Source organism: Oncorhynchus masou, unplaced genomic scaffold, assembly GCF_036934945.1.
Source record: "Oncorhynchus masou masou isolate Uvic2021 unplaced genomic scaffold, UVic_Omas_1.1 unplaced_scaffold_2586, whole genome shotgun sequence".
In the NCBI taxonomy this organism is placed as follows: domain Eukaryota; kingdom Metazoa; phylum Chordata; class Actinopteri; order Salmoniformes; family Salmonidae; genus Oncorhynchus; species Oncorhynchus masou.
The window spans coordinates 2128-29931 of NW_027009027.1; the positions used below are offsets into that span (position 1 = coordinate 2128).

General features: G+C 46.7%; 1 protein-coding gene across 8 annotated transcripts; it reads left to right on the plus strand.

The window, feature by feature from the left end:
• Nucleotides 1-1099: 1099 nt before the first annotated feature.
• Nucleotides 1100-27804, plus strand: mdm1 (Mdm1 nuclear protein). 8 transcript variants are annotated; one of them, XR_010454573.1, is made up of 15 exons: nt 1100-1235; nt 2026-2134; nt 3226-3527; nt 3840-3980; nt 5870-6058; nt 7691-7827; nt 8684-8780; nt 10890-10928; nt 14878-15086; nt 15440-15694; nt 16889-17028; nt 19049-19158; nt 19487-19773; nt 24328-24396; nt 25009-25027. XR_010454573.1 is itself a non-coding variant. In XM_064960956.1 (15 exons), the coding sequence occupies exons 1-15, from the start codon at nt 1218-1220 to the stop codon at nt 25116-25118; spliced, it is 2142 nt and encodes a 713-aa protein (XP_064817028.1). In that variant the 5' UTR covers nt 1100-1217; the 3' UTR covers nt 25119-27804. The 8 variants fall into 8 exon arrangements, 6 of the variants coding, with proteins under 6 accessions (XP_064817028.1, XP_064817033.1, XP_064817029.1 ...); XM_064960956.1 differs by having other exon boundaries at nt 19487-19703; nt 25009-27804; XM_064960959.1 differs by lacking the exon at nt 1100-1235 and adding an exon at nt 1247-1411 and having other exon boundaries at nt 19487-19703; nt 25009-27804.

A 27804-nucleotide genomic window follows, 5' to 3' on the forward strand; every position in this document is an offset into this window, starting at 1 on the left:
AGATATCAACCCCTCTAAGCATCGGTCTGACACAGCTACTAGATATCAACCCCTCTAAGCATCGGTCTGACACAGCTACTAGATATCAACCCCTCTAAGCATCGGTCTGACACAGCTACTAGATATCAACCCCTCTAAGCATCGGTCTGACACTGACACAGCTACTAGATATCAACCCCTCTAAGCATCGGTCTGACACAGCTACTAGATATCAACCCCTCTAAGCATCGGTCTGACACAGCTACTAGATATCAACCCCTCTAAGCATCGGTCTGACACAGCTACTAGATATCAACCCCTCTAAGCATCGGTCTGACACAGCTACTAGATATCAACCCCTCTAAGCATCGGTCTGACACAGCTACTAGATATCAACCCCTCTAAGCATCGGTCTGACACAGCTACTAGATATCAACCCCTCTAAGCATCGGTCTGACACAGCTACTAGATATCAACCCCTCTAAGCATCGGTCTGACACAGCTACTAGATATCAACCCCTCTAACAGCATAGATATCAACCCCTCTAAGCATCGGTCTGACACAGCTACTAGATATCAACCCCTCTAAGCATAGGTCTGACACAGCTACTAGATATCAACCCCTAAGCATACACAGCTACTAGATATCAACCCCTCTAAGCATCGGTCTGACACAGCTACTAGATATCAACCCCTCTAAGCATAGGTCTGACACAGCTACTAGATATCAACCCCTCTAAGCATCGGTCTGACACAGCTACTAGATATCAACCCCTCTAAGCATAGGTCTGACACAGCTACTAGATATCAACCCCTCTAAGCATAGGTCTGACACAGCTACTAGATATCAACCCCTCTAAGCATCGGTCTGACACAGCTACTAGATATCAACCCCTCTAAGCATAGGTCTGACACAGCTACTAGATATCAACCCCTCTAAGCATCGGTCTGACATGTCTACACAGCTACTAGATATCAACCCCTCTAAGCATCGGTCTGACACAGCTACTAGATATCAACCCCTCTAAGCATAGGTCTGACACAGCTACTAGATATCAACCCCTCTAAATTACAACGGGTTTGATCACGCATGCGCAGGTCGACGCTTTGCCAAGGCAACTCAAAGCTGCTGCTGTAACCGTCCAGATACCTTGTAACTTCACACAACAATAACAATCTAGCTGGAAAACACAGACACAGTTCTCCCAAACACCTGCAGAACTTTAACCAACAGAGCAATGCCACTACATTTCAAGGTAAACAAATTGTACTTTTTAATTGAACGAGTATAGAAATTCATCTCTTGGCTTTGGTTAGCGCAGTGTTTTTGAAACAACCACGTCCAGTAATCTGGGTCACCGCCTGAGTGAGGTGAAGAGGTTTCGACTGATACAAGAACACGGAAACATTGTTTCATTCGCACAAATAAAATGTGAGTTTATTAACATCCTGCATTGCGATTACATCGGATAAACCATCTTCGACGATTGCAGGTATAGTTAGCTAGACGGGGAAACAACCAAATCCCACGTCCAAGGTGTCGGTTATTAGCTTGGTTTAGCTAAGTGTTTCCTAACACGTTACAATGGTATACAGCGGATAAGCTAATGTAAACTAGCTGCCAGTGGCTAACAGTGGCTACTTCCTGTTTTTATTGATAAATAGAGATGCATGTATCAACTGCATGCCATTGTAAAGGGCAATAGAGGATTCGTTTAACGTGGTTAATTGCGTTAGTATGATTTAATCAGCCTAGATAAAGACAGTGGTACAGTATGGTTTATAAACTGTGACCTATACAGCTGCAAATTTGCTAGATATGCCTGTAGCTGCAAACTCAGTTCACAGATTTCATTCAAACAAATGCAGCCACTCGGTTTCCTAGGAAACATCTGACCAACACGAATCATGCAAACGTTTGTGCATGCATGATGCTTACAGTCCTTTTAAAGGCATCCTATTTGCTAAATATATCCCACTTATACAATATAGTAAGTCGTGTATTCCTATGCTATTTACTAATGTTTTGGATACTCACATGCACAGGGCATCAGTGAGTACAAGAAGAAATTTAAAGACCGACTCGCTACCCGCTCCAGAAGCGCCTCTCCTCAGCGACGGATGCGCCTCGCTGGACTTCGATCTGACCAGATGGGTAAGATTTATTGATTGATTTATTGATTGATATAGACCCTTTTCCAGTACACGACACACTGACGTCACGCACAGATGCCCGAGACTCGTGGTCGCCATCTGCCACCCCTTCAACATAGCCTGAATTTAAGTTTTTATTACTTCTAAACAAAATAACTTTGTAGGTTCTTATACGCTTACAATGATGTTTTGATTCTTGCTTGAACAGTCGCTAAGATTATATTTGGATGTGAACTTTTCAAAATAACTATTTTGGATGCGGCAGGTGTTGGCGAGAACGTTAACGCTCATTGACATACTGTATGAAGGATGCAGCAAAAGCGAGACAAAGAGACATTTTACTGGTTGAAGTTCAAGTGTTTTTAAATAGACGTATAATGCAGTCGAATTTGCGATGATAACACACACATTATATTAAGCAGGACATTCATACAAGCCTTAAAATCCATTTATAATCCAAAAGTAGTGTGAAAAGCACTCATAAACAACATGTAAATAGAGGTGTTTCTTTGTGTGTTCTGTCACGAACGTGCGCGTGTATTGCACTTCCTGCAGCAATGTTTGCAAAAACAGAAAGTGGTCTATATGACCCAGTAACAGCGGCAGTGTAGCCTAGTGGTTAGAGCATTAGACTAGTAACCGGAAGGTTGCGAGTTCAAACCCCCGAGCTGATAAGGTACAAATCTGTCGTTCTGCCCCTGAACAGGCAGTTAACCCACTGTTCCCAGGCCGTCATTGAAAATAAGAATGTGTTCTTAACTGACTTGCCTGGTTAAATAAAGGTAAAATAAAAAAATTAAAAAATAATATGCCAAGTTAACATATCACACATCATTCATATTCCTGTTGTTCATCTTTAAAACACTGAGCGCAGCTCTACTATTCTTATTGTACTATTTACAGTTTAGTCATCGTGAGTGCATACATTTTCATACTGGTCCTCCGTGGGAATAGAACCCACAACCCTGGCTTTGTAAGAACCATGCTCTACCACCTGAGTCACATGGTCAACTATCATCTCTTCTGTCATCCATATTACACCAGGTATCAGTAGAGACACTATCATCTCTCCTATCATCCATATTACACCAGGTATCAGTAGAGAGCCTCAGTTTCTGTCCAAGAGGAAGGTGCCCTCCTCCCACACGCCCCAGGTGTCCAGCTCCTTCCAATGGAACCCCACCACCACAGAGCCCCCACAGAGACGGGATGAGACCCCCAGACCTGGTACCTCTCCCCTGGCTCCTACCCCAGAGAGAGTCCACACCCCTCTGGCCCCTAGAGGTCCCCCTCCTCCAGGGGACCCCCAACGAGGCCCAACCACTCTTCATGTCCAGACCCACACCCGGAGCCCCCTGGCTACTGTAGGGAAACAGGACCAAACTTTCAATGGGGTGAGAATGGTTGTTATTTATTTCATGTATGCAAATGCAAGTGCTCGATTTAGCTTGGGGTTTGCACTTTTGACACTATTCTATTGGCTCCATTGTACCAGGAAAACTAAATCAAGCGCAGCTCATGTATTTGAAAGGACCGTTTGACACACGTATTTGACCCAGGCCTTCTAAGCAGCCCTGTGGCTTGTGCAGCAGACCGTTCATTTGTTTTATTTAACCAAGTCAGTTAAAAACAAATTCTTATTTACAATGACGCACAGTGAGTTATTACTGGTGACCTGTGTAGTAAAGAGAGAAATGTGGTTCCAGGTTGACTATGTGTTGAGGAGGAAGGCAGGGCTGAAGTCGTCTGGACAGAGGACCGGACTACAGAAGTCAGAGTACAGGAAACAGTTCCCGTGGAAGACACCTGTAGCTGGCCACGCCTCCCCACTGCTGGCTGCAGAGCAGGTGTTCGTTGTTCCACTCATATCCTCGTCTTGTCTGAACATATACAACCCCAAACCTCCATAACATCCACGTTAAAGCCCTGTTGTTCCACTCATATCCTCGTCTTGTCTGAACATATATACAACCCCAAACCTCCATAACATCCACGTTAAAGCCCTGATGTCCCACTCATATCCTCATCTTGTCTGAACATATATACAACCCCAAACCTCCATAACATCCACGTTAAAGCCCTGATGTCCCACTCATATCCTCGTCTTGTCTGAACGTATATACAACCCCAAACCTCCATAACATCCACGTTAAAGCCCTGATGTCCCACTCATATCCTCGTCTTGTCTGAACATATACAACCCCAAACCTCCATAACATCCACGTTAAAGCCCTGATGTCCCACTCATATCCTCGTCTTGTCTGAACATATATACAACCCCAAACCTCCATAACATCCACGTTAAAGCCCTGTTGTCCCACTCATATCCTCGTCTTGTCTGAACATATATACAACCCCAAACCTCCATAACATCCACGTTAAAGCCCTGATGTCCCACTCATATCCTCATCTTGTCTGAACAGACAACCCCAAACCTCCATAACATCCCCTGATGTCCCACGTTAAAGCAACCCCAAACCTCCATGATAGTCACACATTTGACATGTGTAGGCATTTCCTGGTCATAGAGGGGCCCAATGCACAAGTATTAAGTATGATTCACTGCTTGTTGTTACACCCTGAACCCAGGGTTTGTCACCCCTTCTGCCCCATTACTAGTTAGTCTTGAAAACCCGACCGAGGGCAACACAGTGACTAGGACCTGGTTTTAATGAGGGTCTGTTGAAAACCTGACCGAGGACAACACGGTGACTAGGACCTGGTTTTAATGAGGGTCTGTTGAAAACCCGACCGAGGACAACACAGTGACTAGGACCTGGTTTTAATGAGGGTCTGTTGAAAACCCGACCGAGGACAACACAGTGACTAGGACCTGGTTTTAATGAGGGTCTGTTGAAAACCCGACCGAGGACAACACGGTGACTAGGACCTGGTTTTAATGAGGGAGTCTGTTGAAAACCCAACCGAGGACAACACAGTGACTAGGACCTGGTTTTAATGAGGGTCTGTTGAAAACCCGACCGAGGACAACACAGTGACTAGGACCTGGTTTTAATGAGGGAGTCTGTTGACCTAGAGGAACTACATCACTATCTACGGACCTGTGGGGACTGACGCCTAACAAATCACGAGGCAGACATGCCCAGACCTGGTTTTAATGAGGGTCTGTGATTCAAAACCAAAATGAGGGTCGTTGCAGTGGTTTTAGTTGAGGTAGTTGATGTAAACTGCCAGCTACTGGGGCGGCAGGCAGCCTAGTGGTTAGAGCATTGGGCCAGTAACCTGACAAGGTAAAAACAGTGGGTTAACAAGGCAGTTAACCTACCGTTCCCCGGGTGCCAAAGATGTGGATGTTGATTAAGGCAGCCTCCCCCCGCACCTCTCTGATTCAGAGGGGTTAAATGAGGAAGACACATTTCAGTTGAAGGCATTCAGTTGTACAACCTGAGTATGTATCCACTTTGCGAACTATAACCTCCGGAATCTCCATCTTGCTAGCTACTATTTAGTATTTTATTCGAGAGGATAAAGTCGTGACGTAGGAAGTGATGTAATTCCTCTATACCAAAAGAGTCCATCATTAAAACCAGACGTCAGTCAGTGTGTTGCCCAGGGTCTGGTTTTCAAAACGAATGACTAGTTTGAGAGGTAGGCTATCTCCCCAAGCTGTGGAGCAGAGATGCTGTTTTGTCAAACAGCCAGTAGATGGCAGCAGAGTATTTGAGTTTGAATCAACTATGACAGTTACAGTATATTTCCTGCATGGTTTCTTCAGATGCTGTACACCAGCCACCGTTCCATCCCTCCTTTCAAGTCTAACCCGGTGGTGGTGGTGGAGAGCGAGTACAGCAGGAACTTTAAAGCCTCTCCACCTCCCAGAGGACCACGGCTACGCAGCCATGTAGACGGGGACCAGGTGCCTCTGTTCCAGAGAGAGAACGTTTCACCCGAGAAAGCATCAAAGGTACTTCCGAGTTCCAGTCAGTCCACACGCCACACTACAACTCAATCTTTGATCTGTTAATCGATTTATTCAACCTCTTGTGTGACAGACTTTACGAACGTGTCGTAGCTGGCCAGAGACCAGCACTCAAACATGATCTGATTCTGGGTGCCAAGATTAGGCCACAATATAATACTCCCAGCGTTGGCAATATCTTCAACGGTACCTTTTGTATTTCAATAAGGAAGCAGATAGCCCTACTTACTTATAACACGTATTTGTCACTGATTTCTGGGAAGATCAGGAGAAATTAGGACATCGACTAGCAAGGTTTTTCTCTGTTTATTGACATTTCAAAACCCCCCTTGGAGGAATACAATGAACACCTAGAACGTCCAATATGAAAGAGGAATACAATGAACACCTAGAACGTCCAATATGAAAGGGAATACAATGAACACCTAGAACGTCCAATATGAAAGAGGAATAAAATGAACACCTAGAACGTCCAATATGAAAGAGGAATACAATGAACACCGAGAACGTCCAATATGAAAGGGGAATACAATGAACACCTAGAACGTCCAATATGAAAGGGGAATACAATGAACACCTAGAACGTCCAATATGAAAGAGGAATACAATGAACACCTAGAACGTCCAATATGAAAGAGGAATACAATGAACACCTAGAACGTCCAATATGAAAGAGGAATACAATACACACCTAGAACGTCCAATATGAAAGGGGAATACAATGAACACCTAGAACGTCCAATATGAAAGAGGAATACAATGAACACCTAGAACGTCCAATATGAAAGAGGAATACAATGAACACCTAGAACGTCCAATATGAAAGAGGAATACAATGAACACCTAGAATGTCCAATATGAAAGAGGAATACAATGAACACCTAGAACGTCCAATATGAAAGAGAAATACAATGAACACCTAGAACGTCCAATATGAAAGGGGAATACAATGAACACCTAGAACGTCCAATATGAAAGAGGAATACAATGAACACCTAGAACGTCCAATATGAAAGAGGAATACAATAAACACCTAGAACGTCCAATATGAAAGGGGAATACAATGAACACCTAGAATGTCCAATATGAAAGAGGAATACAATGAACACCTAGAACGTCCCATATGGAAGTAAATAAAGCAGTTATTTAGAGAATGTTCTCCACATGCCACGCTGGATACACCCACTGGAGTGTACAGGAGGTTTGGTGGTATTTCCATACTGGTTCCACTGGTTTTACACCCAGGTTCCTCTGACTGACTGACTGGATTGCATCCCAAATGGCACCCTATTCCCTATTAATTTTTTTTTAAATTTTGCCTTTATTTAACCAGGCAAGTCAGTTAAGAACAAATTCTTATTTTCAATGACGGCCTGGGAACTGTGGGTTAACTGCCTGTTCAGGGGCAGAACGACAGATTTGTACCTTGTCAGCTCGGGGATTTGAGCTTGCAACTTGCAACTTACTAGTCCAACGCTCTAACCACTAGGCTACCCTGCCGCCCCTATATAGGGCTCTGGTCAAAAGTAGTGCACTATGTAGGGAATAGGGTGCCATTTGGACCGACGTGACATTTAGGAATGGCTCTGTTCTGTTCTGCTGCGATGATGACATCAGAGCAAGCGGAAGAAGAAGAGGGAAGAAAGAGAGTCCAGCATCGTAGAGGAGAACATTCCACTTCCACAGCCTCGGGAGCAGCTGGCGGACCAGGAAGTGAAGTCACAGAGCCCCCAGAAGGCACATCTCCCCCACAGGTGAGATCAGCCAGTTAGTTGTGATGACAGGGTATGTTGTAGGGTGAAGTTACCACGACACGCTGATCCTGGGTTCATTTAGCATTCTTCCCACTAACCGTTAAGGGTAGGATTAGGGGGGGGGAGCTGATCCTAGACCTGTCCCTTTGGGAAACTTCACCTGGAGTCAGAGGTCAGGGGTCAGGGGTGGGGAAGCGGAAGTAGGAGGGGAAAGAGAGAGGCAACCTGTCAGTAATAGGAACTCTCTCATGTATTGTATACTGTCTCTTTCCATCTTCACTTCCTGCTATGTGTCATGCAGTATTTTGGTAATAATTACCGGTAACACTGCTCTCTCTCTCTCTCTCTCTTCACACTCTCTCTCTCTCTCTGCACACTCTCTCTCTCTCTCTCTCTCTCTCTGCACACTCTCTCTCTGCACATTCTCACTCACTCTCTCTGCACACTCTCTACTCACTCACTCTCTCTCTCTGCACACTCTCTGCTGCACTCTCTCTCTCACACTCTCTCTCTCTGCACACTCTCTCTCTGCACACTCTCTCTCTGCACACTCTCTCACTCACTCTCTCTGCACACTCTCTCTCTGCACACTCTTTCTGCACACTCACTCACTCACTCTCTACCACTCTCTCACTCACACTCTCTCTGCACACTCTCTCTCTCTCTCTTCTCACACACACATGGAACTTCTCCAATGGACAGCAGCAGACTTTGGTTATTCACATGCGGCCTATTCAACTAATACATTTTAGTTTCTAAATCATAATGCCAAGTGCAATGCTAAACGATCACTGAATATACATTATCTGACTTGGCCTGTCTCTGTGTATTTCTGTCTCTCTCTCTCTCTCTCCAGAAAGGTGAAATCAGAGTATAATGCCAACTTCCGCTCTCCGCTGAACTACATATATAAGGACGGCGCCTGGGTCAAGGCTTCCACACTAGGAGAGGAGGTCAGTGTGGTTATTACAGTGTCTACCACAGTAGGAGAGGAGGTCAGTGTAGTTATTACAGTGTCTACCACAGTAGGAGAGGAGGTCAGTGTAGTTATTACAGTGTCTACCACACTAGGAGAGGAGGTCAGTGTAGTTATTACAGTGTCTACCACAGTAGGAGAGGAGGTCAGTGTAGTTATTACAGTGTCTACCACACTAGGAGAGGAGGTCAGTGTAGTTATTACAGTGTCTACCACACTAGGAGAGGAGGTCAGTGTAGTTATTACAGTGTCTACCACAGTAGGAGAGGAGGTCAGTGTAGTTATTACCCTGTCTACCACACTAGGAGAGGAGGTCAGTGTAGTTATTACCCTGTCTACCACACTAGGAGAGGAGGTCAGTGTAGTTATTACAGTGTCTACCACACTAGGAGAGGAGGTCAGTGTAGTTATTACAGTGTCTACCACAGTAGGAGAGGAGGTCAGTGTAGTTATTACAGTGTCTACCACACTAGGAGAGGAGGTCAGTGTAGTTATTACAGTGTCTACCACAGTAGGAGAGGAGGTCAGTGTAGTTATTACAGTGTCTACCACACTAGGAGAGGAGGTCAGTGTAGTTATTACAGTGTCTACCACACTAGGAGAGGAGGTCAGTGTAGTTATTACAGTGTCTACCACAGTAGGAGAGGAGGTCAGTGTAGTTATTACAGTGTCTACCACACTAGGAGAGGAGGTCAGTGTAGTTATTACAGTGTCTACCACACTAGGAGAGGAGGTCAGTGTAGTTATTACAGTGTCTACCACAGTAGGAGAGGAGGTCAGTGTCAGTTATTACAGTGTCTACCACACTAGGAGAGGAGGTCAGTGTAGTTATTACCCTGTCTACCACACTAGGAGAGGAGGTCAGTGTAGTTATTACCCTGTCTACCACACACTAGGAGAGGAGGTCAGTGTAGTTATTACAGTGTCTACCACAGTAGGAGAGGAGGTCAGTGTAGTTATTACAGTGTCTACCACACTAGGAGAGGAGGTCAGTGTAGTTATTACAGTGTCTACCACAGTAGGAGAGGAGGTCAGTGTAGTTATTACCCTGTCTACCACACTAGGAGAGGAGGTCAGTGTAGTTATTACCCTGTCTACCACACTAGGAGAGGAGGCCAGTGTAGTTATTACAGTGTCTACCACAGTAGGAGAGGAGGTCAGTGTAGTTATTACAGTGTCTACCACACTAGGAGAGGAGGTCAGTGTAGTTATTACAGTGTCTACCACTAGGAGAGGAGGTCAGTGTAGTTATTACCCTGTCTACCACACTAGGAGAGGTCAGTGTAGTTATTACAGTGTCTACCACAGTAGGAGAGGAGGTCAGTGTAGTTATTACAGTGTCTACCACACTAGGAGAGGAGGTCAGTGTAGTTATTACAGTGTCTACCACAGTAGGAGAGGAGGTCAGTGTAGTTATTACCCTGTCTACCACACTAGGAGAGGAGGTCAGTGTAGTTACTACAGTGTCTACCACACTAGGAGAGGAGGTCAGTGTAGTTATTACAGTGTCTACCACAGTAGGAGAGGAGGTCAGTGTAGTTATTACAGTGTCTACCACACTAGGAGAGGAGGTCAGTGTAGTTATTACCCTGTCTACCACACTAGGAGAGGAGATCAGTGTAGTTATTACCCTGTCTACCACAGTAGGAGAGGAGGTCAGTGTAGTTATTACCCTGTCTACCACACTAGGAGAGGAGGTCAGTGTAGTTATTACCCTGTCTACCACAGTAGGAGAGGAGGTCAGTGTAGTTACTACAGTGTCTACCACACTAGGAGAGGAGGTCAGTGTAGTTATTACAGTGTCTACCACAGTAGGAGAGGAGGTCAGTGTAGTTATTACCCTGTCTACCACACTAGGAGAGGAGATCAGTGTAGTTATTACCCTGTCTACCACAGTAGGAGAGGAGGTCAGTGTAGTTATTAGTGTCTACCACAGTAGGAGATGAGGTCAGTGTAGTTACTACAGTGTCTACCACAGTAGAGGTCAGTGTAGTTATTGTATTAAGTAATGACCTACAGGCTCTAAGTAAATGTCATTGATATGGAGTCTCTTAAACCCATTCTCTCTTCCCATCCTCCATTGCAGGGGCGTGACAGTCAGCATAGTCACGTTTGGTATCACGAGGTAACACGGTCCTAGCCTCCCTGCTGTTCTACTGTACCTACCTTCTCTTTTGGCTGTTGGCAATGACTCCCCTTCCTTCCTCTCACGGTTACATCAAACTGAGTGATGATACATGAGTGAACAGAACACCTGTGTATCCACCTTAGAAACAATACAATGGGCAAAAAGAGTTTCCATTGTTGAGTTTCAGAGAGGCCTCATACCTGAGATCTAGGCCTGAGATTGTTGAGTTTCAGAGAGGCCTCATACCTGAGATCTAGGCCTGAGATTGTTGAGTTTCAGAGAGGCCTCATACCTGAGATCTAGGCCTGAGATTGTTGAGTTTCAGAAAGACCTCATACCAGAGATCTAGGCCTGAGATTGTTGAGTTTCAGAAAGGCCTCATACCAGAGATCTAGGCCTGAGATTGTTGAGTTTCAGAAAGACCTCATACCTGAGATCTAGGCCTGAGATTGTTGAGTTTCAGAGAGGCCTCATACCTGAGATCTCGGCCTGAGATTGTTGAGTTTCAGAGAGGCCTCATACCTGAGATCTCGGCCTGAGATTGTTGAGTTTCAGAGAGGCCTCATACCTGAGATCTCGGCCTGAGATTGTTGAGTTTCAGAGATACCTCATACCTGAGATCTCGGCCTGAGATTGTTGAGTTTCAGAAAGGCCTCATACCTGAGATTGTTGAGTTTCAGAAAGGCCTCATACCTGAGATCTAGGCCTGAGATTGTTGAGTTTCAGAAAGGCCTCATACCTGAGATCTAGGCCTGAGATTGTTGAGTTTCAGAGGGGCCTCATACCTGAGATCTAGGCCTGAGATTGTTGAGTTTCAGAGAGGCCTCATACCTGAGATCTCGGCCTGAGATTGTTGAGTTTCAGAAAGGCCTCATACCTGAGATCTAGGCCTGAGATTGTTGAGTTTCAGAGAGGCCTCATACCTGAGATCTAGGCCTGAGATTGTTGAGTTTCAGAAAGACCTCATACCAGAGATCTAGGCCTGAGATTGTTGAGTTTCAGAAAGGCCTCATACCAGAGATCTAGGCCTGAGATTGTTGAGTTTCAGAAAGACCTCATACCAGAGATCTAGGCCTGAGATTGTTGAGTTTCAGAAAGGCCTCATACCAGAGATCTAGGCCTGAGATTGTTGAGTTTCAGAGAGGCCTCATACCTGAGATCTAGGCCTGAGATTGTTGAGTTTCAGAGAGGCCTCATACCTGAGATCTAGGCCTGAGATTGTTGAGTTTCAGAAAGGCCTCATACCTGAGATCTAGGCCTGAGATTGTTGAGTTTCAGAAAGGCCTCATACCTGAGATCTCGGCCTGAGATTGTTGAGTTTCAGAAAGGCCTCATACCTGAGATCTCGGCCTGAGATTGTTGAGTTTCAGAAGGCCTCATACCTGAGATCTCGGCCTGAGATTGTTGAGTTTCAGAGAAGACCTCATACCTGAGATCTCGGCCTGAGATTGTTGAGTTTCAGAGAGACCTCATACCTGAGATCTAGGCCTGAGATTGTTGAGTTTCAGAAAGGCCTCATACCTGAGATCTAGGCCTGAGATTGTTGAGTTTCAGAGAGGCCTCATACCTGAGATCTAGGCCTGAGATTGTTGAGTTTCAGAGAGGCCTCATACCTGAGATCTAGGCCTGAGATTGTTGAGTTTCAGAAAGGCCTCATACCAGAGATCTAGGCCTGAGATTGTTGAGTTTCAGAGAGGCCTCATACCAGAGATCTAGGCCTGAGATTGTTGAGTTTCAGAGAGGCCTCATACCTGAGATTGTTGAGTTTCAGAGAGGCCTCATACCTGAGATCTAGGCCTGAGATTGTTGAGTTTCAGAGAGGCCTCATACCTGAGATCTAGGCCTGAGATTGTTGAGTTTCAGAGAGGCCTCATACCTGAGATCTAGGCCTGAGATTGTTGATCTGATAGGTTGCTGTAAAGATTAATTGTGTGTGTGTGTGCGTGTGTGTGTGCGTGCTTGTATGAGAACACGGTGTGTGTGTGTGTGTGTGTGTGTGTGTTTCAGACAATGTCAGCATAAATACAATGAGTCAGCAGGAGGTTGGTTAGACAGCGTTCTTCCTTCCATTCAACCTGAATATGCTGAGTGGTTAACCGTACCTTGTGTTGTACGATACGTAGAAGCCTGGCCCATAAACTTCATGGAAATGTACTAAATATAGTCTAGACGTGGAAGAACTTTCTAGAAATTCGATTGCCGTTTTGTCTTCTAAGTAAAGTAGTTTAATACACACCAATATAATGAAGGAATTCTTAGGCCCATTAGTTGGACCAAGTCTGATTGATCTGATGTTCCACTCCAGGATCGGGCTCGAAGTCATTTCAAGTGGGCTCTAGTTTAATTTGAGGAAATCAATGAGGACAGAAAGAGATGTTTTTATTGTTCAGCTGAATGAGGATTTTCTGTTGAATTTCAGTGTAACCTCCCTCTAATTGATTCTGTTGAAAAGTAGTTCACATCAACCCTTCTCCTAAGTCCTGCTAGCTATCAATATATCAGTCTATCAGTCTACCAGTCTACCAGTCTATTCCCTATATAGTGCACTACTGGAGGCCTATGGGTCCTGGTCAAAAGTAGTGCACTATATAAGGACAGAGGGAGGAAGACTGTGTCCAGATGCCAGTCTAGGTCCAGATGCCAGTCTAGGTCCAGATGCCAGCCTAGGTGCAGATGCCAGCCTAGGTCCAGATGCCAGCCTAGCTCCAGATGCCAGCCTAGCTCCAGATGCCAGCCTAGCTCCAGATGCCAGCCTAGCTCCAGATGCCAGCCTAGCTCCAGATGCCACCCTAGCTCCAGATGCCAGCCTAGGTCCAGATGCCAGTCTAGGTCCAGATGCCAGCTCAGTGTGTTGTGTCGTGTCCTGGCTTTGCTTGTGTGCATGAAAGTCAGTCATCTGTTGCATCATTGTGTATGTCTTAAAGCTATTGATAACACTTTCTGTGTTGAGATCTCTCTACCACACACCTGTGATCAGTATCAGAGGAAAGTGTTGACTCACAGAGCTCTGATTTTTGTGATCAGTATCAGAGGAAAGTGTTGACTCACAGAGCTCTGATTTTTGTGATCAGTATCAGAGGAAAGTGTTGACTCACAGAGCTCTGATTTTGTGATCAGATCCTGCAAAGCCCCCCTTACCATGTGCTGTTACTGTGCTGCCTCAGATCCTACAGCCCCCCCTTACCACATGCTGTTAATGTGCTGCCTCAGATACTGCAAGGCCCCCCCCCTTACCACATGCTGTTAATGTGCTGCCCCAGACACTGCATCAGTATCAGCCCCCCTTACCACATGCTGTTAATGTGCTGCCTCAGATACTGCAAGCCCCCCTACCACATGCTGTTAATGTGCTGCCTCAGACACTGCAAGCCCCCCCTTACCACATGCTGTTAATGTGCTGCCTCAGACACTGCAAGCCCCCCCCCCCCTTACCACATGCTGTTAATGTGCTGCCTCAGACACTGCAAGCCCCCCTTACCACATGCTGTTAATGTGCTGCCTCAGACACTGCAAGCCCCCCCCCTTACCACATGCTGTTAATGTGTTGCCTCAGATACTGCAAGCCCCCCCTCCCCCGTTACCACATGCTGTAATGTGCTGCCTCAGATACTGCAAGGCCCCCCTTACCATCTGCTGTTAATGTGCTGCCTCAGATACTGCAAGGCCCCCCCCCCTTACCACATGCTGTTAATGTGCTGCCTCAGATCTCGCCGTCTCCATTTCTACCATTGTAAAAGCCAAACATGTTTTGGTATGATGATTCAATAAGTTAGTTGACGAGAGAGTAGAAACAGACCGGCACCAGGCCGGACCACTAGGTTCCACCTGTATAACGTAAAGAATCTGTGTGGTGACTGAGCCCTGGCCCACCTGTCTGGCTGGAGCAGCCTGCTACTTTTAATGATCAAATTAATGCTATCAACCAACCAATCAACCATCCTCCCAGGTGCGAGAGCTTCGTAAGAAGGCGGAGGCCTACAGACAGAGGGCGTGGGGGACCCATTTCTCCCGCCTCCACCTCAACCAGATCCTGTCGGACCAGAACCAGCTGTGGGAGGCCTCCACCCCTTCCTCCTCTAACCTCAGCTCTGGGACAGGTTCCGGGGACGGGGAGGAAGACAGGAGTCCTACCCCCCAGGCTCTGGAGCTCGCTAGGTGAGGGAGACCGACCACAGAGCTGGCTATAGCATGACATTAGCATGTCTTTAGTGTGGGCTGGATGTGTAGTATGTCTGGCTCAGGATTTCAGCCTTAAAATCGGGCTTCTGTAAGTATAGAATGAAATTGAAATCAAGACTAGCCAAATGATTAGACTAAGAAGCAGAGCCACATATTTCTGGGTAGAAGCCACAGAGCTAGATGGGGGGGTTGACCCAGCTATATGGAGTAGGGGAAACTGATGCTGAGAGTCCTTTACTGGGGTCTTCATACATCTGACCTATCAAGGTCATGTTCTGTGTGTGTCCCTCCTCCTCCCCCTCCTTCCTCCTCTCCCTGTGTGTCTGTAGGGTTGACAGTAGCTCCAGCTCTGTAGCCGGACCCCCTCCCCTCACCCCCGTGTCCAGTAGAAGGAGCTCCACCCGGGGGGCTGGGGACACAGCAGGCCCCCCTGGTCACCTTAACCCTGGAGCCTCTAACCTACCTGTTCAGAGGAGACTAGCCTGGGAGGAGGAGACAGGGGCTGGGGGTGGAACAGGGAAGGAGAGAGAGGAAGAAGAGGACAAGGAGAGAAAGGATGAGAGAAAGGATGAGAGAAAGGATGAGTATGTGGTTGTTTCATTCCCTCTCCATTTCCTGTTGATTTCTGCTTTCACTGAGTGGCTTTGAGTTCTCTGTTACCTCCACTCTGTTTATATCCATATAGGAGACGGTCAGTTGTGTTACCTCCACTCTGTTTATATCCATATTGGAGACGGTCAGTTCTGTTACCTCCACTCTGTTTATATCCATATAGGAGACGGTCAGTTGTGTTACCTCCACTCTGTTTATATCCATATTGGAGACGGTCAGTTCTGTTACCTCCACTCTGTTTATATCCATATAGGAGACGGTGAGTTCTGTTACCTCCACTCTGTTTATATCCATATTGGAGACGGTCAGTTCTGTTACCTCCACTCTGTTTATATCCATATTGGAGACGATCAGTTCTGTTACCTCCACTCTGTTTATATCCATATTGGAGACGGTGAGTTCTGTTACCTCCACTCTGTTTATATCCATATTGGAGACGGTCAGTTCTGTTACCTCCACTCTGTTTATATCCATATTGGAGACGGTCAGTTCTGTTACCTCCACTCTGTTTATATCCATATTGGAGACGGTCAGTTCTGTTACCTCCACTCTGTTTATATCCATATTGGAGACGGTCAGTTCTGTTACCTCCACTCTGTTTATATCCATATTGGAGACGGTCAGTTCTGTTACCTCCACTCTGTTTATATCCATATTGGAGACGGTCAGTTCTGTTACCTCCACTCTGTTTATATCCATATTGGAGACGGTCAGTTCTGTTACCTCCACTCTGTTTGTATCCATATTGGAGACGGTCAGTTCTGTTACCTCCACTCTGTTTGTATCCATATTGGAGACGGTCAGTTCTGTTACCTCCACTCTGTTTATATCCATATAGGAGACGGTCAGTTCTGTTACCTCCACTCTGTTTATATCCATATTGGAGACGGTCAGTTCTGTTACCTCCACTCTGTTTATATCCATATTGGAGACGATCATCATTTTGTTACTTACTTGAAGAGCTACTATTTTTAGAGACACAGTTGTGTTGCCTCACTGCATGTTGATTCAACACTCTGTCTGTCTGTCTGTCTGTCTGTCTGTCTGTCTGTCTGTCTGTCTGTCTGTCTGTCTGTCTGTCTGTCTGTCTGTCTGTCTGTCTGTCTGTCTGTCTGTCTGTCTGTCTGTCTGTCTGTCTGTCTCTTTCTTGTTTGTTTGTTTTCCAGACTGAGGGTGCAGGACCATCGTTCGTCGTCTGTAGCAGGCTCCCACAGGTCCAGAGAGGGTGGCAGGATGCCCACACCCACACTGCAAAGGATCGCTACTGTTCAGAGAACTCACCACGACCTGACGACTCCAGCCACTGGTAACATAGCAGATATATTGTTGACATATTGTTTTTATTTTTGTGACAAACTTTTTATTCAAATGTTTGTTTTTGAGAGAGAGGCTACTTTTTTTGTACCAATCAAATAAATTATCCAGGGACAGTGTGTGATCCAGCCCTGTCTGGGTTTGTCTCCAGGGACAATGTGTGGTCCGGTCCAATCTGGGTTTGTCTCCAGGGACAATATGTGGTCCAGTCTGGGTTTGTCTCCAGGGACAATGTGTGGTCCTGTCCAGTCTGGGTTTGTCTCCAGGGACAATGTGTGGTCCCACCCAGTCTGGGTTTGTCTCCAGGGACAGTGTGTGGTCCGACCCAGTCTGGGTTTGTCTCCAGGGACAGTGTGTGGTCCGACCCAGTCTGGGTTTGTCTCCAGGGACAGTGTGTGGTCCGACCCAGTCTGGGTTTGTCTCCAGGGACAGTGTGTGGTCCGACCCAGTCTGGGTTTGTCTCCAGGGACAATGTGTGGTCCTGTCCAGTCTGGGTTTGTCTCCAGGGACAATGTGTGGTCCTGTCCAGTCTGGGTTTGTCTCCAGCGACAGTGTGTGGTCCGACCCAGTCTGGGTTTGTCTCCAGGGACAATATGTGGTCCGACCCAGTCTGGGTTTGTCTCCAGGGACAGTGTGTGGTCCGACCCAGTCTGGGTTTGTCTCCAGGGACAATGTGTGGTCCGACCCAGTCTGGGTTTGTCTCCAGGGACAATGTGTGGTCCTGTCCAGTGTGGGTTTGTCTCCAGGGACAATGTGTGGTCCGACCCAGTCTGGGTTTGTCTCCAGGGACAGTGTGTGGTCCGACCCAGTCTGGGTTTGTCTCCAGGGACAATATGTGGTCCTGTCCAGTGTGGGTTTGTCTCCAGGGACAATGTGTGGTCCGACCCAGTCTGGGTTTGTCTCCAGCGACAGTGTGTGGTCCGACCCAGTCTGGGTTTGTCTCCAGGGACAATATGTGGTCCGACCCAGTCTGGGTTTGTCTCCAGGGACAGTGTGTGGTCCGACCCAGTCTGGGTTTGTCTCCAGGGACAGTGTGTGGTCCGACCCAGTCTGGGTTTGTCTCCAGGGACAATATGTGGTCCGACCCAGTCTGGGTTTGTCTCCAGGGACAATATGTGGTCCGACCCAGTCTGGGTTTGTCTCCAGGGACAGTGTGTGGTCCGACCCAGTCTGGGTTTGTCTCCAGGGACAATGTGTGGTCCGACCCAGTCTGGGTTTGTCTCCAGGGACAGTGTGTGGTCCGACCCTGTCTGGGTTTGTCTCCAGGGACAATATGTGGTCCGACCCAGTCTGGGTTTGTCTCCAGGGACAATGTGTGGTCCGATCCAGTCTGGGTTTGTCTCCAGGGACAATATGTGGTCCGACCCAGTCTGGGTTTGTCTCCAGGGACAGTGTGTGGTCCGACCCAGTCTGGGTTTGTCTCCAGGGACAATATGTGGTCCGACCCAGTCTGGGTTTGTCTCCAGGAACAGTGTGTGGTCCGACCCAGTCTGGGTTTGTCTCCATGAGCAGTTTCACCATGACCATAAACTAGGTGATAGTGGAAACAAGCCCACTAACTACTGTGTTGAGGCAGTTTCACCGTAAACTAGGTGATAGTGGAAACAAACCAACAAACTACTGTGTTGAGGCAGTTTCACCATGACCATAAACTAGGTGATAGTGGAAACAAACGTCAGACTCATCATCTTCCCACCTTAGCTTGCATCCAGCCTACACTTTTTCAAAAACTCTTTTATCTTCACAGTTCAGTTATGGGTCACGTCAATATAATACACTAAACTCACTGTTTTCAACATTTTACACGAAAATTGAATCATTTTAGCAGACACTCTTATCCAAAGCATCTTATAGAAAGCACCATTCAGTTTAGTAGATAGACAACCACATATCACAGTCAAGATCAAAGCATGGCTCATTACTTCTGTTCTGTGTTGAATTGAAAAAAAAACAACAAAACTTTATTGATCCACAGAGGGTAAACGTGATCACCTTGTCTAATGTCTTGTCAGGAGGTGCTATCCTGGTGTCTCCTCCTAAGACGGAGGCGAACGGCTGGGCGAAGAGAAGTGAACCTCCGTTGGGTAAAACCCGTTCCCCATTTAAACACCTCTCCAGACAGGTAACATTCTACACCACTGGATATTGGGATAGTTGGGTAGAGCTTCTCCTTGGTGAGAAGATACATCTTGTAGTATTTATAGGCTTCTCCTTGGTGAGAAGATACATCTTGTAGTATTTATAGGCTTCTCCTTGGTGAGAAGTAACCGGAAGGTTGCAAGTTCAAACCCCGAGCTGACAAGGTACAAATCTGTCGTTCTGCCCCTGAACAGGCAGTTAACCCACTGTTCCCAGGCCGTCATTGAAAATAAGAATGTGTTCTTAACTGACTTGCCTAGTAAAATAAAGGTAAAATTAATAAATAAAATCTGATGTTGTGTCTCGATCAGAATGAGGAGCGGAACCAGCCCCAGTCCTCTCCTGCAGCTGGGGTGACTACTGTGGACCCCCTCCCCCTGAGAGAGGACCCCTGGCTGGGGGAGACCTCTCCGGAGGACCCCCCTGATCCCCCACTGGAGGCCTCGCGCAAACAACCCAACGCCGCCGTCCCGGCACCTGTTAACCGCATCCAGGGGACGCTCAGAGACCCAGAGTTCCAACATAACGGTAACTGTCCTGAGGACCTCCCTGGTGGTACCTCCCTGGACGCTCAGAGAACCAGAGTTCCAACATAACGGTAACTGTCCTGAGGACCTCCCTGGTGGTACTGTCTGTCATAACGGTAACTGTCCTGAGGACCTCCCTGGTGGTACTGTCTGTCATAACGGTAACTGTCCTGAGGACCTCCCTGGTGGTACTGTCTGTCATAACGGTAACTGTCCTGAGGACCTCCCTGGTGGTGCTGTCTGTCATAACGGTAACTGTCCTGAGGACCTCCCTGGTGGTACTGTCTGTCATAACGGTAACTGTCCTGAGGACCTCCCTGGTGGTACTGTCTGTCATAACGGTAACTGTCCTGAGGACCTCCCTGGTGGTGCTGTCTGTCATAACGGTAACTGTCCTGAGGACCTCCCTGGTGGTGCTATCTGTCATAACGGTAACTGTCCCGAGGACCTCCCTGGTGGTACTGTCTGTCATAACGGTAACTGTCCTGAGGACCTCCCTGGTACAGTGGTGTGGTGCTGTAGTAGTGTGGTGCTGTAGTAGTGTGGTGCTGTGGTAGAGTGGTGCTGTGGTAGAGTGGTGCTGTGGTAGAGTGGTGCTGTGGTAGTGTGGTGCTGCGGTAGTGTGGTGCTGCGGTAGTGTGGTGCTGCGGTAGTGTGGTGCTGCGGTAGTGTGGTGCTGCGGTAGTGTGGTGCTGTGGTAGTGTGGTGCTGTAGTAGTGTGGTAGTGTGGTGCTGTAGTAGTGTGGTGCTGTAGTAGTGTGGTACTGTAGTAGTGTGGTAGTGTGGTGCTGTAGTAGTGTGGTAGTGTGGTACTGTAGTAGTGTGGTAGTGTGGTGCTGTAGTAGTGTGGTACTGTAGTAGTGTGGTAGTGTGGTGCTGTCTGTCTACGAACAGCGTCAGCAGTTGAACCCGAACATCTACATTTCCTTGGTTTGTGACTGATCAAACCACTTTTACATTACTGGCATATGGGATGCTGTATCTGTGCTGTATCTGTGCCTTTCGTTCAACCTGTGTGACGTTGTCCCATCACATCATCACCCAAATAGTTCTGGGCCAATAAAAACACTGCATTGCCTCATCAAAGACAGTTTACGAGACTTAAACGCTCATATAAAGGTGACAATGAGCGTCATTTACCGTTGATGGGAGGTGTGTATGTGTCAGGTTTCCGTCACCCCTACAGTATATAGGTCAGTCTGTTTGACTGAGTCCCTGTGGGGTGGGGTCTCTCTCTCTCTCTCTCTACTGCTGAGACATCTTGACAGTTTGTGGCTTTTCTCAGCATATTCTTCTGTTGCATAACAAAACCTGGTCCCAGATCTGTTGTAGTCCGCTCCTCATTCCTTCCCGCCAGCCCAGATATTGTCTAGTGTTGTAGTTCCTAGCTGCTTCTTTCTCCTCAGGACAAAAGATACAGAAGTCGATGCCAGGGTATCACAATTGGGGGAATTCCCTTTCTCTCTCCCAGAGTCCTTCACCTCTTTCTCTTCCTCACGTCTCCCTCCATTCCTGACTCCACTTCAGAACCCCCCCTCCCCACCCCCCCATTCAGTTTATTTTCAGAATAATAGGCCTACACCTGGGGTAGAAACACCTGGGGTAGAAACACCTGGGGTGGAAACACCTGGGGTAGAAACACCTGGGGTAGAAACACCTGGGATAAGAAACACCTGGGGTGGAAACACCTGGGGTAGAAACACCTGGGGTAGAAACACCTGGGATAAGAAACACCTGGGGTGGAAACACCTGGGGTGGAAACACCTGGGGTAGAAACACCTGGGATAAGAAACACCTGGGGTAGAAACACCTGGGGTAGAAACACCTGGGGTAAGAAACACCTGGGGTAAGAAACACCTGGGGTAGAAACACCTGGGGTAGAAACACCTGGGGTAAGAAACACCTGGGGTAGAAACACCTGGGGTGGAAACACCTGGGGTAGAAACACCTGGGGTAGAAACACCTGGGGTGGAAACACCAGAAACACCTGGGGTAGAAACACCTGGGATAAGAAACACCTGGGATAAGAAACACCTGGGATAAGAAACACCTGGGATAAGAAACACCTGGGGTAGAAACACCTGGGGTAGAAACACCTGGGGTAAGAAACACCTGGGATAAGAAACACCTGGGGTGGAAACACCTGGGGTAGAAACACCTGGGGTGGAAACACCTGGGGTAGAAACACCTGGGGTGGAAACACCAGAAACACCTGGGGTAGAAACACCTGGGATAAGAAACACCTGGGATAAGAAACACCTGGGGTAGAAACACCTGGGGTAGAAACACCTGGGATAAGAAACACCTGGGGTAGAAACACCTGGGATAAGAAACACCTGGGGTAGAAACACCTGGGGTAGAAACACCTGGGATAAGAAACACCTGGGGTAGAAACACCTGGGGTAGAAACACCTGGGATAAGAAACACCTGGGGTAGAAACACCTGGGGTGGAAACACCTGGGGTAGAAACACCTGGGATAAGAAACACCTGGGATAAGAAACACCTGGGGTAGAAACACCTGGGGTAGAAACACCTGGGATAAGAAACACCTGGGGTAGAAACACCTGGGGTAGAAACACCTGGGATAAGAAACACCTGGGGTAGAAACACCTGGGGTAGAAACACCTGGGATAAGAAACACCTGGGGTAGAAACACCTGGGGTAGAAACACCTGGGGTAGAAACACCTGGGATAAGAAACACCTGGGGTAGAAACACCTGGGGTAGAAACACCTGGGATAAGAAACACCTGGGGTAGAAACACCTGGGGTAGAAACACCTGGGATAAGAAACACCTGGGATAAGAAACACCTGGGGTAGAAACACCTGGGGTAGAAACACCTGGGGTAGAAACACCTGGGATAAGAAACACCTGGGGTAGAAACACCTGGGGTAGAAACACCTGGGGTAGAAACACCTGGGGTAGAAACACCTGGGATAAGAAACACCTGGGATAAGAAACACCTGGGGTAGAAACACCTGGGGTAAGAAACACCTGGGGTAGAAACACCTGGGGTAGAAACACCTGGGGTAGAAACACCTGGGATAAGAAACACCTGGGGTAGAAACACCTGGGGTAAGAAACACCTGGGATAAGAAACACCTGGGGTAAGAAACACCTGGGGTAAGAAACACCTGGGGTAAGAAACACCTGGGGCGGAAACACCTGGGGTAGAAACACCTGGGGTGGAAACACCTGGGGTAGAAACACCTGGGGTGGAAACACCAGAAACACCTGGGGTAGAAACACCTGGGATAAGAAACACCTGGGGTAGAAACACCTGGGGTAGAAACACCTGGGATAAGAAACACCTGGGGTAGAAACACCTGGGGTAGAAACACCTGGGATAAGAAGCACCTGGGATAAGAAACACCTGGGGTAGAAACACCTGGGGTAAGAAACACCTGGGGTAAGAAACACCTGGGGTAAGAAACACCTGGGATAAGAAGCACCTGGGGTAGAAACACCTGGGATAAGAAACACCTGGGGTAGAAACACCTGGGGTAGAAACACCTGGGATAAGAAACACCTGGGATAAGAAACACCTGGGGTAGAAACACCTGGGGTAGAAACACCTGGGGTAGAAACACCTGGGGTGGAAACACCAGAAACACCTGGGGTAGAAACACCTGGGATAAGAAACACCTGGGGTAGAAACACCTGGGATAAGAAACACCTGGGGTAGAAACACCTGGGGTAGAAACACCTGGGATAAGAAGCACCTGGGATAAGAAACACCTGGGGTAGAAACACCTGGGGTAGAAACACCTGGGGTAAGAAACACCTGGGGTAAGAAACACCTGGGGTAAGAAACACCTGGGGTAGAAACACCTGGGATAAGAAGCACCTGGGGTAGAAACACCTGGGATAAGAAACACCTGGGGTAGAAACACCTGGGGTAGAAACACCTGGGATAAGAAACACCTGGGATAAGAAACACCTGGGGTAGAAACACCTGGGGTAGAAACACCTGGGGTAGAAACACCTGGGATAAGAAACACCTGGGATAAGAAACACCTGGGGTAGAAGCACCTGGGATAAGAAACACCTGGGATAAGAAGCACCGGAGGTAGAAACACCTGGGGTAGAAACACCTGGGGTAGAAACACCTGGGGTAGAAACACCTGAGGTAGAAACACCTGGGGTAGAAACACCTGGGATAAGAAACACCTGGGATAAGAAACACCTGGGGTAGAAGCACCTGGGATAAGAAACACCTGGGATAAGAAGCACCGGAGGTAGAAACACCTGGGGTAGAAACACCTGGGGTAGAAACACCTGGGGTAGAAACACCGGAGGTAGAAACACCTGGGATAAGAAACACCTGGGGTAGAAACACCTGGGGTAGAAACACCGGAGGTAGAAACACCTGGGGTAGAAACACCTGGGGTAGAAACACCTGGGATAAGAAGCACCGGAGGTAGAAACACCTGGGATAAGAAACATCTGGGGTAGAAACTACTATGGAGTTGATTGGAAGACAACAGGCTATAACTGCAGAAGTATTGTGCATCGTGTGTAATAACATGGAACGCTAAAATGTACTGTTATCTAGACATTCACATGTAATCCATAAACAACAACAACTAACAGAACAGGCGTCCATTGTCTTCTCTACTCTAGGTAATTTAGGCCTGAGGACGTCTGAGCTGCTGCTGTGTCCTGGTGGTGGCTGTGGAACTGATGATGAAGGTAATGTAGTAGGAACAAGCTTCCTCACATTAGTCTGATAATGAAGGTAATGTAGCAATAACAAGCTTCCTCACATTAGTCTGATAATGAAGGTAATGTAGTAGGAACAAGCTTCCTCACATTAGTCTGATAATGAAGGTTAAAGGCAGGTTTAGGGGTCATTTCAGTGTTAAAGGCAGGCTTAGGGGTCATTTCAGGCTTAGGGGTCATTTCAGTGTTAAAGGCAGGTTTAGGGGTCATTTCAGTGTTAAAGGCAGGTTTAGGGGTCATTTCAGTGTTAAAGGCAGGCTTAGGGGTCATTTCAGTGTTAAAGTCAGGCTTAGGGGTCATTTCAGTGTTAAAGGCAGGCTTAGGGGTCATTTCAGTGTTAAAGTCAGGCTTAGGGGTCATTTCAGTGTTAAAGTCAGACTTAGGGGTAATTTCAGTGTTAAAGTCTTGATAAAAGGGAAGTGACACCCCCTCTTACATGAAATAAAAATGAGACATTTGCTTCAATATTTCCATGACATAAAACATAAAGGATAGCTGAGGTTCTAAATCTTTGGGAGTCAGCCGATCACTCTCTCCCCGACCTGGCTAACCTCTGACCCCTGACCCTTGGTGACCCTCCAGATGACAGGATGTCCCAGATCTCATCCAGGTCAGCAGCGTCCTGCTCTATGGCCTCCCAGGTCCTGGACCGAGCCCAGAGGAGGAAGGACCACTTTTGGGGGAAGAGATAACAGGAAACACTGAGGGTCCAGGGTACAAGTCCCTGTTTGGGCGCCAATCCCTATTTAGTGCACTTCTGTTAAGAGGAGGAAGGATGACTTCTGGGGGAAGAGATAACACCATTGACACACACTATGTGCTAAACAGCGCCCTATTCCCTATGTAGTTCCCTACCTTTTGTCTCTGAGGGAAGATATGACAACACTGACACACAGCACAGTCTGAACCACCATGTGTCCCAAATGGCACCACATCTACCCGACCATATAGTACCCTGTTCTAACAGTTTTGTAACTATTCCCCAGGTTGTTGCTGTAAATGAGAATGTGTTCTCAGTCAACCTACCTGGTAAAATAAAAAATATAAATAGTGCACAGCTCTAGGGGATAGGTGTCATGGCAGCATACTACACTGATCCACACTGCCCCCCCCCCCCCCAATAGTACCCTATTCTGTATGTAGTGCACTACCTTGGGCCAGACCCTTGGGAGGAATATATTGGGGACAGACTGTGATGTCAACAGTGACAGAAGCTTCACAGCCTATAGCCCAACCACTGGAGATAGGTAGACAATCAATTGTTATGGGTTTATATGACCAGTGTCCAGACTACTAGACTGAATCTGGGTTTATATGACCAGAGTGTCCAGACTACTAGATTGAATCTGGGTGTATATAACCAGAGTGTCCAGACTACTAGACTGAATCTGGGTTTATATAACCAGAGTGTCCAGACTACTAGACTGAATCTGGGTTTATGTGTCCAGACTACTGGACTGAATCTGGGTTTATATAACCAGAGTGTCCAGACTACTAGACTGAATCTGGGTTTATATAACCAGAGTGTCCAGACTACTAGACTGAATCTGGGTTTATATGACCAGTGTCCAGACTACTAGACTGAATCTGGGTGTATATAACCAGAGTGTCCAGACTACTAGACTGAATCTGGGTTTATATAAATAACCAGTGTCCAGACTAGTAGACTGAATCTGGGTTTATATAACCAGAGTGTCCAGACTACTAGACTGAATCTGGGTTTATGTGTCCAGACTACTGGACTGAATCTGGGTTTATATAACCAGAGTGTCCAGACTACTAGACTGAATCTGGGTTTATATAACCAGAGTGTCCAGACTACTAGACTGAATCTGGGTGTATATAACCAGAGTGTCCAGACTACTAGACTGAATCTGGGTGTATATAACCAGAGTGTCCAGACTACTAGACTGAATCTGGGTTTAGGTGTCCAGACTACTAGACTGAATCTGGGTTTATATAACCAGAGTGTCCAGACTACTAGACTGAATCTGGGTGTATATAACCAGAGTGTCCAGACTACTAGACTGAATCTGGGTTTATATAACCAGAGTGTCCAGACTACTAGACTGAATCTGGGTGTATATAACCAGAGTGTCCAGACTACTAGACTGAATCTGGGTTTATGTGTCCAGACTACTAGACTGAATCTGGGTTTATATGACCAGAGTGTCCAGACTACTAGACTGAATCTGGGTTTATATAACCAGAGTGTCCAGATTACTAGACTGAATCTGGGTGTATATGACCAGAGTGTCCAGACTACTAGACTGAATCTGGGTTTATATAAATAACCAGAGTGTCCAGACTACTAGACTGAATCTGGGTTTATATAACCAGAGTGTCCAGACTACTAGACTGAACCTGGGTTTATATAACCAGAGTGTCCAGACTACTAGACTGAATCTGGGTGTATATGACCAGACTACTAGACTGAATCTGGGTGTATATAACCAGACTACTAGACTGAATCTGGGTTTATATAACCAGAGTGACCAGACTACTAGACTGAATCTGGGTGTATATAACCAGACTACTAGACTGAATCTGGGTGTATATGACCAGACTACTAGACTGAATCTGGGTTTATATGACCAGTGTCCAGACTACTAGACTGAATCTGGGTGTATATAACCAGACTACTAGACTGAATCTGGGTGTATATGACCAGAGTGTCCAGACTACTAGACTGAATCTGGGTGTATATAACCAGACTACTAGACTGAATCTGGGTGTATATAACCAGACTACTAGACTGAATCTGGGTTTATATAACCAGACTACTAGACTGAATCTGGGTTTATATAACCAGACTACTAGACTGAATCTGCGTGTATATGACCAGAGTGTCCAGACTACTAGACTGAATCTGGGTTTATTTAATCAGACTACTAGACTGAATCTGGGTTTATATGACCAGACTACTAGACTGAATCTGGGTGTATATGACCAGTGTCCAGACTACTAGACTGAATCTGGGTTTATATAACCAGACTACTAGACTGAATCTGGGTGTATATAACCAGAGTGTCTGGGGGACCCTCCCTATTTGTATGAATTTAGTTCAGATGTTTTGTAATAATGTATTGAATGAAGTGTAAATAACTAGGTTTGTATTTATTTTAAATTATTTTGTTTCATTATATGGAGAACCACTTTTTTATTGTTATCTTTTTACTGTATTGTCGATTCTGCATTGTTCATATATTTCTTGATACACTATCCTTGTTGGAAAGTGAATTATGCACTACTACTGCTACTACGAATCAACATTGATGCAATTGAAACATGTTGTATAGATTTGTATAAGAGATATACACTGTGTGTTTGGATACAACAACTGTTGAGAGGAAATATGAAATAAATGTTGGAACAATC

Excerpts from the sequence above, each read along its gene's own strand:
- mdm1 (XM_064960956.1), top strand. Across the intron at positions 7,828-8,683 it reads AAGGCACATCTCCCCCACAG|AAAGGTGAAATCAGAGTATA; the intron begins GTGAGATCAGCC and ends CTCTCTCTCCAG. Across the intron at positions 15,695-16,888 it reads AAGGATGAGAGAAAGGATGA|ACTGAGGGTGCAGGACCATC; the intron begins GTATGTGGTTGT and ends TTTGTTTTCCAG.